The sequence below is a fragment of the Mustela lutreola genome, chromosome 15 (assembly GCF_030435805.1).
Source record: "Mustela lutreola isolate mMusLut2 chromosome 15, mMusLut2.pri, whole genome shotgun sequence".
Lineage (NCBI taxonomy): Eukaryota > Metazoa > Chordata > Mammalia > Carnivora > Mustelidae > Mustela > Mustela lutreola.
This window is the reverse complement of record NC_081304.1, coordinates 20516333-20534242: the sequence shown is the minus strand read 5'-3', so window position 1 is coordinate 20534242 and position 17910 is coordinate 20516333. Positions and strand designations below refer to the sequence as shown.

The 17910-nt window shown below is 52.2% G+C and overlaps 1 protein-coding gene across 1 annotated transcript; it reads right to left on the bottom strand.

The window, feature by feature from the left end:
• Nucleotides 1-2361: 2361 nt before the first annotated feature.
• LOC131816569 (keratin, type I cytoskeletal 14) lies at nt 2362-6779 on the bottom strand. Its single transcript, XM_059149434.1, has 8 exons — nt 6181-6779; nt 4902-4984; nt 4187-4343; nt 3887-4048; nt 3666-3791; nt 3336-3556; nt 3192-3238; nt 2362-2616 (listed from the first exon to the last, which is right to left on the bottom strand). Exons 1-8 carry the CDS (start codon nt 6721-6723, stop codon nt 2519-2521), a joined length of 1437 nt encoding a protein of 478 aa, XP_059005417.1. The 5' UTR covers nt 6724-6779; the 3' UTR covers nt 2362-2518.
• Between the last annotated feature and the right edge of the window lie 11131 nt (nt 6780-17910).

Below are 17910 nucleotides of genomic sequence, written 5' to 3'. Positions count from 1 at the left end.
TTGACTCCACTCTTCCCAGTGCATTATAGTGGTCAGGGACCCCAGAGAGGGAGGTCTCCATGTGAGCTCCTGGCGTGGCGGCTCTGTCTGCTCTTTCCCTGTGGGGCCCAGGCAGGGTGGAACCCCCTCAAGGCCCACTGTTTGAGTTCCTTCCCTCCCACTATTGAACCTGCTTTCAACAGGTGGCCTCCAGCCACCATCGTTACCATCAAGCACGCCCACTCCCCCTATATTCCCTGCAAACAGATTTAATGGTAGCCAGTCAAGAGGAGGGGAAGTTCACCACACCACACTCAAGTCTAAAAAAATCTCACATTCTCTATTCCTCTAAAGCAGATCTCTTTTGGGGGGTGGAAACTTTAATCGGCCACCACCTCCACAGCAGAGTGATGTCTGGGAATTCTTACACGATCTGGAATGTTCTAGGCTTCCATCCTCATGGGTGACTGTTGACAGGTTTGGCTCTTTTCCCAGGTCCATGTGGACTACCAAATGGGAACCACTCCCCCAATTCCTGCCATACATGAGTTTATTGCCCAACTGGGAACACTAGTCCCTGGGGTCTGGCATCCCTAAGGATATCACGTGGGTCTTATCACACTTAGGGCCACAAAACCATCCCTTCCCAGTATCCAAGGAAACTCCTTCCAACACACTCCTCCCTGAGTGGTCCCCTCATACTTCCAAAACTAATCATTCATCTCCAGAATGGAGCACCCTCCCCCAGACATCACCCCAGATAAACCCTTTCTAATGCCAAAACTCAGGTAAAAAGACATCCCAGAGTTTCAGGAACACAAAGCAGGTCTCTCTTCCCTGGGGTGAAGATGAGGTGAAGAGAAACCAACATCACTTCATTCCAATTCCTAATAACTCACCCTATTACTCTGCCATTTATAGAGCAACAACTATGTGCCAAACACAATGCTAAACTCTTTCCTGCATGAGATCATCCAATCTACCATTGGCCTTATGTGGTAAGGGTTTTCATTCCCTATTTTGTAAAAGGGGATCTTTTCCAAATTCTTCCAGGCTAGTCAGTGTGGAAGCCAGGACTCCAACCCAGGGTGTCTAATTCCAGAGCCTAGGCTCTCAAGATCCCAGATCCCTTGCGATCCTTAGTTCTTGAGAGAACTAAGACTTTCTTTAACCCCGGTCCTATCCTTGGTTCTGCCTAGAAGTTTCATTCACACAGCCAAATGAATGAGCTCTTGAAATTGACACAGTGACTAGTCAACTCTTTCCTAGCTGGAGGCCATGAGCCCCACCCAACCTCTGGAATCTTCACTATGCACTCAGGTGAGATCCTCCCTTTCTCTCCCTTTTCCAGCCCCTTACAGAAAAAAAGACACTTTGCACCAGAGAAGTCTCCTGCCACCTACAACCTGGTTCTTAATGTGCTTTCACTTACTGGATCCCCATAGTCACTCCAAGAAGTTGAGTTCACCTTGCTTACTAGATAAGTGAGGAACGGAGACTCTCCAAGATCACAGAGCTAATACAGAACAGAACCAGCATTAGAATCCAGTCAATCTGTTCCCAAAACCTGTAAAACTACCCTCATCATAGATGGAGAATCACCACACACGAGAGATAACTCACCCAATATTGTTCACAGTGAATGAGCCTGCACAGTGCCAGGCCCTCTGCTAAGGGGCTTCATGCATTCTTCCAGCAAATCCTCACAAAAAGCCCATGAAGTAGGTAGTGTCACTGTACCCACTTTACAGACAGGGAAAAGGAGGCTTGGAGATGATAATCAACCTGCACTACATCAACTGATAGCAGGCTGGTTCAGCCCCAGCTCTAGAGGCAAGAGCAGGTGGGATGGAGGGAGACAACTTCTCAATAAAGCATGAGTTCTTACTAGGTTTGTGGACCTCCACTGATAAGTTTAGGAGACCCATGAACCTCATGAGTTATGTGCAAATGTGCGTGTGCTTATTGGGCTGGGGGAGGAGAAAAGATATATGGTTTTCAATATATTCTCCAAGAAATCCCTGGTGACAAATTGTTTTTAAAAAGTCTTTAACCTTTCACAGTGCCTGGCACACAAAAGGCATGTTGTGTGCACTTTATTGGCAAGAGAATAAACAAACTAATGAATAAGTGAGTAAACAAATGAATGAGTAAGTGAATGAATGTTCCTCCATGCCCTGGGAGACACCACGAACGACCTAGGACACACTTCTTTCTGTATCTTTCGAGATGGTGAAATCCATCCCAGGACCTGAGCCCAGTCCACCCCCAGGCCCTTTCTCCCAGTCCCAGAGGCCGCAGCCAGGTGCTAAGCTCCAAAGAGATGCTTCCCCCGCTTTCTCCCCACCTCTACTCCTAACAATGACCAGGCAGAGGCGGGAGTTGTGCAACTCACAATGAAGCTTTATTGATTGCCAGGAGGGGGAAAGGGTGAGGAAGGACTCAAGTGTGAAGTGCTTGGCGGGCAAGAGAGGGGATCCCCCAGTGAGATCTGTGTCCACATGGGGGGCCTCCTAGGCCTGAGCAATGCTGAGCAGCCTCAGTTCTTGGTGCGAAGGACCTGCTCGTGGGTGGACACCACCTTGCCATCGTGCACATCCATGACCTTGGTGCGGATCTGGCGACTGGAGGAGGTCACTGGGGAACAGGGAACAGAGGGTGTTACCAGCAGGAGACAGGCAGTGGAGAAACAGAGTGGGGAGACCAGGGAGTTGATGGGACTTAAATGAACTATCTCCCTGCTGCCCTCTACCCTCACTATCCCTTAGCTCACTGCCCTATCCTAGCACTGATATCATCAACACATTTTTTTCAGACTAGAGCTCCCTAAGGTCAGGAACAGAGTCTGTGTCCTCATACTGGAGGCTCTTACAGACTCGGACCAGACTGGTTCAGTCCAGATCCACCCAAATGGACTGGTCTCAGGGGAAGAGTCACTTGGGGGCAGGGGGGAGGGGGCGGGCTGTCCTTGGTGCTGACCACCAGAACCATGGAGTCTGCCACAGACACCAGTGGACAGAAGTAAAAAGTAGAGGCCACCAGCTCCTAACGCTAAGGAAGATTTAGAAAATGGCTTCTGCTTCCCAAAGAGGTTTATTAGGGATCCTGGGTGAGAAAACTCTAGCTCAGCCCTTCAAAAAGCCAACTCCCTAGACCTGCTGGGAGACAGGAAGTGGAGATGAGTCCAGGCCTGATGAGGAGGAAGGTCTTACCGTCTCTGGAGGACTGAGAGCCAGAAGAGAACTGGGAGGAGGAGAGGCTGTGAAGACAGAAAAGGGCAAGATCATTAGACACAGGTTGTAGAACAGGTGAATGGGGAAGAGGGACAGGACTGGGCTGGAGGGCGGTGCACTCACTGGGCGTCCTCGCCCTCCAGCAGGCGGCGGTAGGTGGCGATCTCCTGCTCCAGCCTTGTCTTCACGTCCAGCAGGATCTTGTATTCCTGGTTCTGCTGCTCCATCTCGCAGCGCAGTTGGGCCAGCTGCTCCTCCACGTTGCCGATCAGGTCCTGGATCTGGGCCAGCTGCATGCAGTAGCGGCCTTTGGTCTCCTCCAGGCTGTTCTCCAAGGATGCTTTCTGTAAGGGAGGGAAAGATCAGGGAGTCAGGGATCAATGAGGGTAGTCACTCCCTCCTGCCGGTTCCGGTTCCCGAGTCCAACCCATGCCTGGCAGCTAGCTCGCCTACCATGCTGAGCTGGGACTGCAGCTCGATCTCCAGGTTCTGCACCGTGCGCCGGAGCTCGGAGATCTCGCTCTTGCCGCTCTGCACCAGCTCGCTGTTGGTGGCCACCTCGCGGTTCAGCTCCTCTGTCTGCAGAAAAGAAAAAAAAAAAAAAAAAGCCATTCACACTAGAAGTACCTGGAAGGCCAGTCTTCTGGGTCCCTTCCGCCCAGGATGACACCCACCTTGCTGAAGAACCAGTCCTCGGCGTCCTTGCGGTTCTTCTCCGCCATCTTCTCGTACTGGTCGCGCATCTCGTTCAGGATGCGGCTCAGGTCCACGCCGGGGGCAGCGTCCATCTCCACGTTGACATCTCCACCCACCTGGCCTCTCAGAGAGTTCATCTCCTGCACAACCAAAGCACAGTCCACAGTCAGGATCCTCATGGTGGTTCCCCAGTCAGAGATGTTCCTGGCCTGAGCATTGCCCTCCCCCATCTCAATTCCATCCCTTCCCTCCCATTCATCTTCTAAGCCAGCCCTCACCTCCTCGTGGTTCTTCTTCAGGTAGGCCAGCTCCTCCTTCAGGCTCTCGATCTGCATCTCCAGGTCGGCTCTGGACAGGGTCAGCTCGTCCAGCACCCGGCGCAGGCCGTTGGTGTCAGCCTCCACGCTCATGCGCAGGTTCAGCTCCGTCTCATACCTGGAATGACCCGAAAGAAAAGGAATAAGACATCCATTTGGGCCTCACTGAAGGCTTTGTTCTCTGCCCCCTGCAGCGTCTTCCCATAACCAGCACCCCCTGGGGGTGGTTTAGGGAGTCCATCTTGAAAATGGCATGGTTGGACACAGCACCCATTGATGGCTCCGATCTGAGCATTCCTGGGGGCAGGGAATAAAGCAGTTCATCAGGCTGTAGAACTCAGGGAGGGGAGATGCTTCTGGCCCCACAACCAACAGCAGGCAAGACTCCAACTGCGACTGCCTCCTGCACTTCAAGGGCAGGTGGGGAAGTAGGGAACACCTCTCCCTAAAGCAATGGCACCCAAACCTGGCTGTGGATCAGAATCACTCAAGTAGCCTGTTAAGAATAACTGAATCAGAACTCCAAGGGTGGGGCCCAAGAAGCTTGTATTTTTTTACAAGCACCCCAAGGGGTTTTCACGTGGCCATCCTGGCAACTTGCCAGCTCTGTTTAGGGAACATGAAAATGCCCCAGCCTGGGAAGATTGGACATCCTGAGCCATCACTGCAAACTCACTTGGTCCGGAAGTCATCAGCAGCCAGCCGGGCATTGTCTATCTGCAGGAGGACATTAGCATTGTCCACAGTGGCCGTGAGGATCTGCAGATGGAGAGGATGCAGGTTGTTGGTCAAACGGACATCACTAGCCAGACTTCATCGCAGCCTGAGACATCAGGCTTGCTTTCCTACTCTCACCTGAGTCTCCCCTTCTCCCAAAGCCTTTGCCACAACAGCCTAAAGGAGAAGTCCCAGTGGTCCAGCTCTGACCCAGGACTTTGCTGACTCCTGGGCAGAAGAGTGGCTAGAAACAGCCCTGGCCTTGGAACCGAAAGCCCTGGAGTCACAGCTCCCAATTCCACTCCTGATGGGTTGCAGGGCCTCAGTTTCCCCCACCTACAGAGGAGAGGAGGGACCTAAGATTCTCAGGACTCCCTTCCCTGGTCTGATTCTCCTCTTTGTGCATCAGCCAGCTCTGCCGGTCTTCACGCATTCCTTTTCGAGCCTGCGAGATTGTGGGACCTCAGGTGGGGCTTTCCCAAAAGAGGAGACCCAGCAAGCCCAGGGGATAAGAAAAGAAGAGGCAGAAGAACAAGAACAAAGATTGAACCCTGGATTGGCTGGATTCCCTCCCTCATCATCTGATTCACCTAATCCACAGAAGACATCAGAGCCAGACACCCAGAAGCAGGATCAGTGGGGAGGGCTCCCAGGTTGGAGCAGGGGGTAGGGGTGGGGCTGGAGTCAGGTGACACCAGTCCCCCAGGCTCCCTCCTGTGCAGGCCATGTAAGGTGGGTCATCACTGAGTGTCTCTGCTGGGGTTTTGTGCCCCCCCCTTCTGTGGGGAGGGGCCGGTGCCAGGGCTCATGGGCGGCAGCCGCCACGGCCCAGACTAATGAGCTAATGAGTGGTTTGGGTGTCTAGCCTGGTCCCGTTACAGCCTCACTCCTCCCCTGTGCTGGGCAACAGGTAGCTGCCTCCTGCATTAGCAAGTGGGCCCAAGGGTTCTAGCCTCAGTTCTGCCACTGATTTGCTGAATGGCCTCGAGCATTTCCCAGCCCCTCTCAAAACTTTGACTTCTCCCTCTGTAAAGCACAAAGGCAGGTCTGGAGCCCAGAAGGCCATGAGCAAGGCCAGGGACGCTGACCAGCTCTGCCAGAGGTGTCTGGAGCCAGAAGAAGGGATCTGGGGTTGGAGTCGGCCCTGTCTAGGAATCTAAAGATGCCAGTGGCCTGGGCTTCTATTGTTCCAGTGTGAGGTCGCTGGAATGACAGGTCCTGCTGCCCAATCTGCACACCTTGTTCCGCAGATCCTCAATGGTCTTGAAGTAGGGGCTGTAGTCCTTGGTCTCAGCGGGCCTCTGCCTCTGGTACCAGTCCCGGATCTTCACCTCCAGGTCGGCGTTGGCCTCCTCCAGGGCACGCACCTTGTCCAAGTAGGAGGCCAGGCGGTCGTTGAGGTTCTGCATGGTCACCTTCTCACTGCCCACCAGGAGCCCGTCCCCACCACCGAAGCCACCGCCGAAGCCAGCACCGAGGCCACCACCAAAGCCACCACCAAAGCCAGCACCCAGGCCACCACCATAACCTCCGCCAAAGCCACTACCCAGGCCCCCACCAAAGCTGCTGCTGCTGCTGAAGCCACCACCGTAGCCACCCCCCAGCCCGCAGGCCCCCCCGGAAGAATAGCGGGAGGAGGAGACCGACAGGCCCCCGTAGGCGCTGGGGGCCCGGCAGGACCCTCCGGCCAGGACAGAGGACATGCGGCTGGAGCCACCGCCGATGCCACAGGAGCCCTTCATGGAGCTGGAGGAGGTGAACTGACGGCTGCAGGTGGTCATGGTGCCGAGGAGGGAGGTGAGTGAGTGAGCAAGCGAGCTAGTCGGCAGCGAGGAGAGAGAGGTGCTCAGGTAAGTTGGAATAGGATGTGGGTGCTTTATACTCCTGAGGAGGGGGCGGGACTGGCATTTTCCATTCCCCTTGGCTTTCATCACCCACAGGCCAGTGCCAACTCCCAGTCAGATCCCTCCCCTCCCCCGCCTCATCACGTCTATCATATTTTACTGGAAACTCATTGTTTAGGGTGTTTTTGGTTTCTCATCCCGCCAGGCGTGATTCACATAGGAGGTGTGGGCCTGCAGGCTATACTTTCCCATCCAGCCCTAGGAGCCGCGGCCCTTGGGAGCCCGAGCACCGGGCTCGGCCAGGCGGCGGGGAGTAGGGCCTCTGCACTACAAACCTGGTGACCTGGGAGAGTCCCAGGAACCAGGTGGGCCTCTGACATCCACAGAGAGGAAGTCCATCACTCCAGGGGGTACCTGGCTGGAAAAATGCCAGCATGGCAAGGTTACAGGAGGCACAGCGATGCCCCCTCAGCATCACCATCTATGGAAAAAGACAAGAAGTTCTTGGGGGTCTTCCCAGATCTGACCTGCTAGGCTGTGCTAAGAAGCCTGTACCATCCTGGAAACATGCCCAGCCAGTCCAGTGGCTCAGGCTCCCACCCTGCCACCCCCCCTTGAAGGGAAATCCAGGAGGCTTTCCCCAACCCTGGGCACAGACTCTGAGATCCTCCACACACCTGTGGGTGGGCCCATGGCATTGGCTGGCCAAGGGCAGCTGGCCAAGGACAGGTGGCATGTCAGACACAGCCAGAGCCATGGTGAAAGAGCATGGAGTCAGACTGCTGCTGGCTCTGCTACGGACCCCCATGCCACCGAGGACCCAAAAGTTCTCTGAGCCTCAGTTTGCTCATCTGTAAAATGGGGATAAATATCCTCTGTCCTGCCTCATGCAGAGTCAGCCCTGCGAATCCAGCGTGGTAGTGTATGTGAAAAGGGTTGGTAAGCCAAGTGTGGTTAGCAAGGTCTGGTTATCATTGCTGTAACCTAGTCTGGGCCCAAAGAGGGTGGAGCCACAGCCCTGGAACAGGACAGGAAGAGCCTTTTTCCTTCTAGCCCCAGGGGTCTCTCAGCCACCCCCTCCCCGGGCCACTGCAGTGGGAGAGGCTGGCTCAGGCACCCTTATTGGAACCCTTTTGGAGCTGGTCTAAGGGGTTTGAGGGTGGGAGGAAATGCAGAAGCTGGGAGCAGACTTGCGGGACCCTGACTCCTGAAATCCCTGAGGCTCAGGGGACGTTTCCAGGAGTCCATTTGGCTCTGCCTTGGAGATTTGCATATCAGGACCTCAGCTGCCCTGTGTCTCCCAGACAACCTCCAAAGGCCCCCCCTCCAGCCACGCCCCGCCCTCCCGCCAGCCCCTCCGCCCCGTGGACCCCAGCAGGCATGTTGGGAGGAATGCAGTCGTGTCTGGGGCTGCCTGATGCGTCCCATCTTCCCAGACAGGCCCCAACAGCCCCCGCTGGAGGCTCCAACGCACTTCCTAGGATCAACTGCTCCCAGGCGGGAAGCAAAACCACCCTCTTCCCCCAACCCTGACTGCTACCAAGGCAGACGCCAGAGAGCACCCCCTCCCCAGGGCTGAGGAGCTCAGAAGACAATGCTGAGACAGACAATGGAGGCTGTGGGCTCCCCAAATCTGCCGCCCAAGGACTTGCAAGGATGTGAGTAAGTTAGGGCCACACCTCGCCCCACCCACCCCTGACAGACACTCTAATCTCCTTCCAGAGGATGGTCCCCCACCCTGGCCCAGCCCTACACCTTCCCCAGTGAGAGGCAGCAGGGATTTTGGCTGAGAGACAGATGCATTTGTTAGGAGCATATTGCCTTTGGGCGTGGAGGGGGGGCCACTTACCAGAGAAAAATACAGCACCCACAGGGACCTGGGCAGTGAGAGTGGGTGCAGAGCCCAACACCAGCTTTCTCTGTGCTGCCCACCACCCCGTCTCCCCACCTGCAAGGAACCACGCATAAAATCCCTAGTGCACAGGAAACAAGAAAAGCTCTCCGTCTGCACACTTATACCTGATTCAGTGGAATCCAAAAGAGGTTCCTTCCTTGCCAGCCTCCAAGGGAAATCTAAAAGTTGAGAGGGATAGGGAACCGACGACTTACAAGCTCACACACACAATCTAAGAAGACACTTTTGCCAGCCCTCCTAGCCCCTACAGACCCTGGAACCCCAGCGTGGAATAGAACTCTGATCTCCCCCACCTCCACCTTGCCAGCACCCAGGATTAGAACCCTGGCCTGGATCGTGGGACTAAGCCCTACAGACATGGAACAAGGCACAAATGGTCTAGTCTGGCACTCATGACATTCGGAGGAGAGGCCGCTTTCGGGGGCAGCAGGAATTCATGGGATGGGGGGCTTGTCTGTTGGGCGCTGGACTCCTAGACAAGCTTTGTGTGGACAGTGGTACCTGGCCCTCACTCCGGCTGCCCCAAGAAGGAGGGGGCGAAAGAGAAGTCTAGGGCGGTGTCTCCTGTGGTTGGGGAGTCTCCCTGCCAGCCTGCCGCCGGGGACCAATGCCAACCCAAACAGGTGGGGTGGCTGAGCCAGGCAGCCCCCCCAACAGAGCCCGCATTGTGTGCTGAGGATGGGCTGGGCACCCAGGGGATGGGTTCCTTTTTTTTTTTTTTTTAAGACTTTTTATTTATTTATTTATTTATTTAACAGAGTGAGAAAGAGAGAGAGCAGCAGGAGAAGCAGACTCCCCGCTGAGCAGGGAGCCTGACACCGGGCTTGACTCCAGGACCCCGGGATCACAGTCCAAGCCAAAGGCAGAAGCTCAATCAACTTAGCCACCCAGGCGCCCTAAGGGAATGGGTTCCTAAGGAAGGAGGGGACCTCATGATATCGCAGTTCAAGGAAAGAGGCACGGCCCCTGTCCTCAGAGTCCAGTCTAATGGAAGAGACAGTCCCGGCCACCCGGAAGCTCCCGGCCTACAAGGAAAAAGAGGATACACATCAAAATTACTTAAGATGTGGACAAAGATAAGAAAAGTACAATCCCTAGGTATTAGTATCCTGGGACTGCCATGACAAATCACCACAAATGTGGGTTCAAGTAACAGAGGTGTATTCTCTACTGCTCTGGAGACCAGAAGTCCAAAATCAAGGGGTCAGCAGGGCCACCCTCTGAAGGTTCTAGGGGAGAGCCTTACTTACCTCTTCCAGCTTCTGGTGATCCTTGCATCCCTTGGTTTGTGGCAACAACACCCCAATCTCTGCCTCCCCATCTTCACATGGCCCTTTATGTCTGTGCCTGTCTCTCTGTGTCTTTTTCTGTGTCTTCTAAGGACACTCACTCAGGGGAGCCTGGGGGACTCAGTCAGTTAAGCATCTGCCTTCGATTCAGTCTTGATCCCAGAGTCCTGGGATCGAGCCCCACATTGGGAAATCCCTGCTCAGCGGGAAGCCTGCTTCTCCTTCTCCCTCTGCCTGCTGCTCCCCCTGCTTGTGCTCTCTCACTCTCTCTGTCAAATACATAAATAAAATCTTTAAAACCAAAAAAATAATAAAATAATAAAATAAAAGGACACTCATTGGGTTTGGTGCTCACCCTAACCCAGTATGACCTCACCTCAATTCTTACCATAATGACATCTGCAAAGACCCTATTTCTAAATATGGTCATACATTCCAAGTTGCCGGTGGACATGACTTTGCAGGGGACACTGTTTGAAGGACCCACTATATGTGTGACAGACCAGGACCTGTCCACATTGCAGGAGCAGGGGTGGATACTTGGTGGAAGCTTGGCTGTAATGAGATGTGAGCAGGGCCAGTCTAGAAGGCTTCTGGGAGCAGTTGGGAGCTCAACATAGAAGGACGCTATGGAATGGGGCAGCAGAGATACAGAATTTTCAGGTGTCCAGGCTACATTTCCCACCACCCAGTTTCTCTAGGCCCTTTACACACAGACAACTGGTCTGGGAGAGAGCTCTTTTTTATATTGCTTTTAAAATTTTTTAAAGATTTTATTTATATTTGATACAGAGACAGAAAGAGTGCGCATGCACAAGCAGGGGGAGGGGCAGAGGGAGAAGCAGGCTCCCCGCTGAGCAGGAAGCCCAAGAAGAGCTCAAGCCCACATAACCTGAGCCAAAGGCAAATGCTTAACCAACCAAGCCAAGCAGGCACCCCTGCTTTTAAATTTTTATTTGAGAAAATAATACAGAGAGATCACAAGCACCCTTCACCCAGCTTCCCCAATAGGCTCATGTTACATAAATATTGAGCAACTGTCAAAACAAATAAATTAACATTGACCCAATGCTATTAATTAACTACAGACTTTATTCAATTTTCTGGCTTTTCTACTGATGTCCCTTTTCTTTGCATGAAAGCACATTCTATTGGCTGTCAGTTCAGCTTGGTCTCTTCTGGTCTGTGACAGCTCCTCAGTCTGTCCTTATATTTCATGACCTTGACAGTTTGGAAGAGGTTTTGTAGGACCAAAATATCCCCCAGTTTGGGTTTTCCTGACAATTTTCTCATCATCAGATTGAGGTTCAGCATTTTGGCAAGAAAACCACAGAAAGGTGTGTCTTTGTCAGTGCATTGTCTCAGGTACAGAAGACATATATTAAATGGGTTTATTGATGTCCATTGGTTAAGGTAGTGTTTTCTGGATTTCTCTGTGGTAGCATTACTATTTTCCCAACGAAATTAATAAAAACCTTGAAGAAGATACTTTGAGACTGCAACCATTCTGTTTCTTCTTCAACTTTTTTTTTTTTTTTTTTTTTTGCATGAATTCTGTGTCCATTAGCGGTGGGAAAGAGCTCTTGATACCCAGTGAGCTTGAGAACCTCATTTCTCCTGGACTCCTTGAGAGACTATGACTTTTAAGAAACGCTTCAGGGAAGGGGTCCATGCCCAAGAAAGGACTCTTTCTTCCTTTCTTATTCAATCCCAAAGCCAGACTAGCCCTCCCCAAACCCTCTCTGTACCCTAAGACGCTCCCAGGCCACTGTCCTTGAAGACATACTAACTATTTCTCCTTTTTTAAGATTTTATTTATTTATTTGACAAACAGAGACAGAGAGAGAGGGAACACAAGCAGGGGGAGCAGCAGAGGGAGAGGGAGAAGAGCAAGAGAGGGCTGAACAAGGAGCCCAACATGGGGCTCAACCCCAGGACCCCGGGATCATGACCTAAGCTGAAGGCAGAGGCTTAATGACTGAGCCACACAGGTGCTCCCATACCAGCTATTGAGGTCCAGAGTCTTTTCCTAGGCCCCCACAGGCCTGGAGGAAAGAAGGGGACGGTCAGTGTCTTCCCAGTGTCACAGGTAGAAAGTCCCTTTCCCCACAAGTCCCAACCATCTGTCTGCTTGTAGCAAGGGTAAAGTCTCATAGAGCTGAGGGCTGTCACTTCTAGGAACGATATACTGGGGGCTGAGCCTACCTGGAGCTCAATTTCTGCCTCCAGAAATTGTGGGTTAGCATGGAGAGAGGTAGAATTGCAGGCACAGGAGGTAGCTGGGAGCCTGGAGCACCTCCTCAAGGCCCCATGTCCCTGTTCCCCTAAAAGGTCTGCCACCCACTGGTTTCCCAGGCCAGCCTGCCCATCTGGGCCTTGTCCTTGTGAGAGCCTTTGCTGACACAACAGATGGGCCGAGCCAAGTGTTTCAGTGTCCATGGCCTTGTCTGTACCTGCCAGCAGCTAAAGACGACAGGACAGAAATCAACTGTCCCACATTATGGATACAGGAGGCTCAGAGGTTGAGGTAATTCCCAAGGTCCACAGAGAGAAAGCTGGTCAGCCAGGATTCAGTCCCAGCTCTGCCTGGCTCTGAGCCTCACTTTTCAAGGACCAGTCCCTTCCTGATAAAAGGTCCCTGAAAGTCAGAGCCAAAGGTGGCCTCAGGGGACATGTAAACCAGCCTCCTAACTTTACAGATGGGCAAACTGAGGCCCCAGGAAGGAAAAGGTCATGTCCAAAGTCATGCAGAGCCTGCTTTGCAAGTGTAAAAGGTTTAACAAGTGCTTCCCAGAAATCTGAGCTAGGTATGTTGAGATTACGTGGGGTGAAAAGAGCTGTGCCTGCACCTCAGAGTCACATTTAGGTTGTTAAGAATATGAAGGGTTAGGTAGCCAAAGCCCAGCAACAGATGGGTTCAACTAACCACCTATTAGCTACCTACTCACGGAAAGTAAGACTTACATTTTCTAGCCAATTAATGCTCACTGAAAACTGAGCTCCACCCCCATAGCCTAGCCCCCTCACCAACCCTATATCCCCAGCCATTTTCCAGCCTCTGCCTAATTCCTACTTCTGTCCTCTCTTCCTGCCCAAATTCTTCATGTTCTTTAAGACCAAGCCTCAGTTCAACATACAGATTTAAGATACGGTTTCTGAAGACTGTGTGGCCTAAAATAGAGGAGAGATGAACAAAAGGGAGGGAGGAAGGGAGGGAGAGGGGAACAGGAAATTGGTAAAGGTTTGTGAAAGGATGCATGGGATAGATGGATGGGTAAGTGGATGGACAGATGGATGGATGGATGGATGGATGGACAGATGTACCCGTGAATGGTTGAGCGGGTCGGTGGGCAGATGGATGGATGGGTGGATGGATGATGGATGGATGGATGGATGGATGGATGGATAGGCAGATGTACAGGTGGATGGATGAACATATAGATGGACGGATGGACGGACAGATGGATGGATGGATGGATGGATGGATGGATGGATGGGCAGATGTACAGATGGATGGATGGGCAGGTAGATGGGCAGATGGATGAATGGATAAATAGATAAACTGGCAGGTGAGTGAGCAGATGGAAAGATGGGATGATTGAAAGGAAGGACAATGGATGGAAAGAGAAGAATGGAAGGTGGATAGACAGCGGGTGGTTAGGTGGGGGAAAGGATGGATAGAAAACAGAGGAAAGGCAGTCATCCCACCCACCCCAGGGTGGGAAGCATCCTGCAGGAGCTCTCAACTTAGCTGGACCTTGGCAATGAATAGATGCTGAGCAAGAGAGGAAGTGAGGAAGGACATCTCATTTACTCACCTGAGCAAAGACTCAGTGGCATGAAATGCTGGTCGGAGGAAAGGACAGCACCTAAGCGTTGCTACAGCACAGAGCTGAGCTGCCTGACGGAACTGAGAGCAGGTCGGGGGGATATAGGTGGAGCTGAGGATCACGGACTTTCTCCTAACAACACTGGGGGGACCGAAGTTTTCACACTCGGGAGTGACTCTGTCAGGTGTGTTTCGCAAAGACCCTTTTGGTGTCCACATAGAACATAATCTGGGAGAAGGGACAGAAAAGGGAAAACCAGGAAGATGTTGCCTTGTCGTTATCCAGGTAAGGGATGGGGTCAGCTCAGACCTCTCCTCTGCCTGGAAGGCCCATCCCATCACCTTGGACCACCTGGCTTTCCCCTTCTCAGCCTTCCCACTGCCTCTGGGTTGTGTGCCAGCCCCCAGGAGAGCTTATTACAGTGCCTGAGGGGGCCACGAAATGTCTCCCACTTAGTCGGTGCTCAGCATGTTAGTTTACTGTAATTACTCCAGCCTGATGGCGGAGACAGAGCCCTTGTCCTTGGAGATGTCCAGGCTGATGGGGGAGGGAAAATGAGTGTATAACTTTCTCTACTCTCCAAGGGGAGCCTGGAGCCGGGGAGCCACCAGGTGGGGTGGGTAGTACATAGAAGACTTCTTGGAAAGGGTGCGTTTGACTCAGGTTTTGAAAGAAGGAAGAGCCCTGCATGGGTGGAGTGGGGAGAGGGCAATCCCAGGCAGGGGCGTGGCTGTGGGAACTCCAGTGCCAGTGGTGAGTCGAGAGGAACGTCAGCACCTCAGCTGGAATGCCTGTGTCAGGAGTCCTGAGCTACGGGGTCAGCAGAACAAAAGGCAAGGGAGGGAAAGGAAAGAAGTCCCCCAGTAGTTCCAGGCCTCATGAGTAGAAAGAATAAGACGTCCACCAGACAGAGGCTGGGTAGTCATCTCAGTGCCCTACTGCCCTCCCCCAGACTGAGCCATCATGTGGGACTGGGGAAGGCCCAGGGTCTCCCAAATCAGTCAGACCAGGTTTCCAGGCAGGGCTCCCCCACTGACCAGCCATGTGACCTTAGACATGTCACTGCAGCCCTCCCTGTGAGTTTCCTATCAAATGGGTATAGGAGTTCCTATTTTGCAGGATTATTGAGAGGACTAGATTAGCTTGGCACAGAGTAACCATTTGGCAGAAAGTTCTCTTAAAGTAAGCCCTAGAGATTGACCAATGGGAGGCAGGGGGTAAGCTTAAATGGAGAACAGGTGTCAAAACTCAGGCAAAGACAGCATCCAAGAAAAAAGAGGGACACAGGATAGTGCTGGGCAGTGGAGGAGCAAGAGGAAGGAGGCCTCAGGAGAGTTGCTGAGGCCAGCAGGCCCAGGTGATGAGCTGCTGAGTCTGTGAGGGCCCAGCCAGGGTGGAGTGTATGGGAATGGGCAGGCCCGGAAGCCTGCTGGGAAGAGTCAGCAGGATGGTTTGGGTGTGAGAGGAGAAGGCATGGGAGCTGCCATAAGGCCCACATTCTGAGGATGGAGGCCCGGCACTCCCTCCCCTGCCTGGAAATGAAGGGGACAGAGAAGCAACGGCTCAGGGTTTCCAGTGAGGCCCCGAGGTCTCCAAAGCCCCACCAGTCACTCAGCATCACCCAGAGCCTGGTTCTTCTTCTCCCAGGCCTGCCTATCTGTGCAATGGGGCAACATCTGCATGCATACACACACACACACACACACACACACACCATTATTTCTGCATCACTCACCTCCGAAAGAGGGGGCTGGATCAGCTGATGATAAAAGACACATGTACAATAAAACTGAAAATATCCAGCGACGGTCGAAGACAAATCAAAATTAGGTAATAGGGCACACTGATAAACATGTTTTGGTTGCAAGCAAAGGAATTTGAATTCGTTTCAAAAAGAGGCAATTCATTGACTCATTGTTCTCTCCCACTCTCCCCTCCTGCCTCAACACATACATACAAACACACGCATACACACATAACCCTTGTCCTTGATCTGCCTCCTGGCTTCACCTGCACAGGCCAGCCACCCCCATGAGTCTGGGACCATAGCTGAGACAGCTACTAACTAACCCTTCAACCTCACTGTCAGAGAGGATCAGCTCAGGACCCTGAGATCATGACCTGAGCCAAAGGCAGAGGCTTAACCCACTGAGCCCCCCAGGTGCCCCTCACACTAGAGTTCTCCCTGATATGGAGAGTGGCCAGAATATTATGTGACCAACCCAGCAGGTGACCTGCCCTCTTTTCCCAAGGAAAAGGGATCTGGCATCAGAAGAAGGAAGGCACAGATTTGGCCCCAACCTTTATGAGCTAAGCAGCTACCCCAATGCGTGTCCACCACCAAACTCTACAGAGGCGGCTGCTATCCCCATATGTCTCTGGGTTTCCTGGCAGCCAAGATAAACAGGAAAACATAATGGAATATGAAACCTTGCTCAGAAGGAAGCATATTTGAGTGTCCAGAGACACAAACGTCTTCTACGTTCTGAGGTCTGAGAAGAATCTATCTTCAGAGATTCTGAAGGGCATGAAGAGCTTCTGTCCACTGAGTCCCACTCTGTCAAGGACGATGCTAGACATTGCCACTGATACTCTCATTAAATCCTACAAACCCCCTTGGGGAAGGTGTTGCTGAGTCTCTGTTATAGACTTAGAGAGGTAAAGGCAAGGAAGTTCCACTGGGAGCATATCCCGTGAATAGGTAGGTGCCCCCAAAGATGCTGATGTGCTCCAGAAAGCCAGGCTCCCGAACCCTGGCAGCATGGCGGCCTGCCTCCTGTAGGCTCCAAGCTCCGGTCCCTTCTCCTGGGTACTCACTGGCCAGATTTCCAACTGTCAGCACCAAAGACCTCTGCCTGGGGGCCTTCTCAGGCCACCAGAGCTCATTCTGCCTCTGCACAGGCCAGGCGGTAGTGCTGGAGATTTAACACCCCTCCCCTGCCTGACAGCCCCCTCAGCCTATCAGGATGGGAGGACAAACACCCCAGCTCCCTCGTCCCCTGGGAGGAACTCTGAGGGGGTTTTACTTCACTGTCGAAAAGAATTACACTACAGTGGTCCACAGCGTTCGCTCGCTGGATCACACACCCTTATTAGCTCCCTCCCCCTCCCTTTCCCACCTACCCTCTCCCTAATGGTCTTTCCTGAGACTCCACCCAAAAATACTTTGCGCACTTGAGTTCTTTTTTTTTTTTTTAAGATTTTATTTATTTGACAGAGAGAGACAAGTAGGCAGAGAGGCAGGCAGAGAGAGAGGAGGAAGCAGGTTCCCCACTGAGCAGAGAGCCCGATGTGGGCCTTGATCCCAGGACCCTGAGAGCATGACCTGAGCCGAAGGCAGAGGCTTAACCCACTGAGCCACCCAGGCGTCCCTCACACTTGAGTTCTTGTTTAAGGATCTGCTTCTGGAACCCAAACCAAGGTACCTGAGAGGGGAAATATATATATTAAATGTGATATATTTTGCTAGTAGATAAAATATATTATCTTATATACATTATAATAACATAATAAATACTATAAATTGTACTAATATAAGAATATGGAGCACTTAACTTACAAAGAAGAGTACTCTTTATCATAAATTCCACCTAGTCCATCCTTCATAGGATGCTTTCATCGATTTTTGCCCAATTCTTGCAACCTGTAGTGGCAATTGACAAGGAAGTTTAGTTCTGACATGAATGCTCATTGAAGTTTTTATTTACGTTGGAGAGGGGGATCAAAGAGAAACAATACAGGCGTATGCCCCAACTGGAGCCATTCATCAATGACGTGAGTAACCTCTTCACTGAACCACATTTCAAATGCAGAAAGCATATTTTCTTACAATTTTTGCTATTAACAATGCAACAGCTAGAGGTATGACACTCTTTTAAGATTAGTCTGCGTTAAGTTGTGCAGCCACTTTGGAGAACAGTGTGGAGATTCCTTAAGAAATTAAAAATAGAGCTTCCATATGACCCTGCATTTGCACTACTGGGTATTTACCCCAAAGATACAGGTGTAGTGAAAAGAAGGGCCATCTGTACCCCAATGTTCAGAGCAGCAATGGCCACGGTCACCAAACTGTGTAAAGAACCAAGATGCC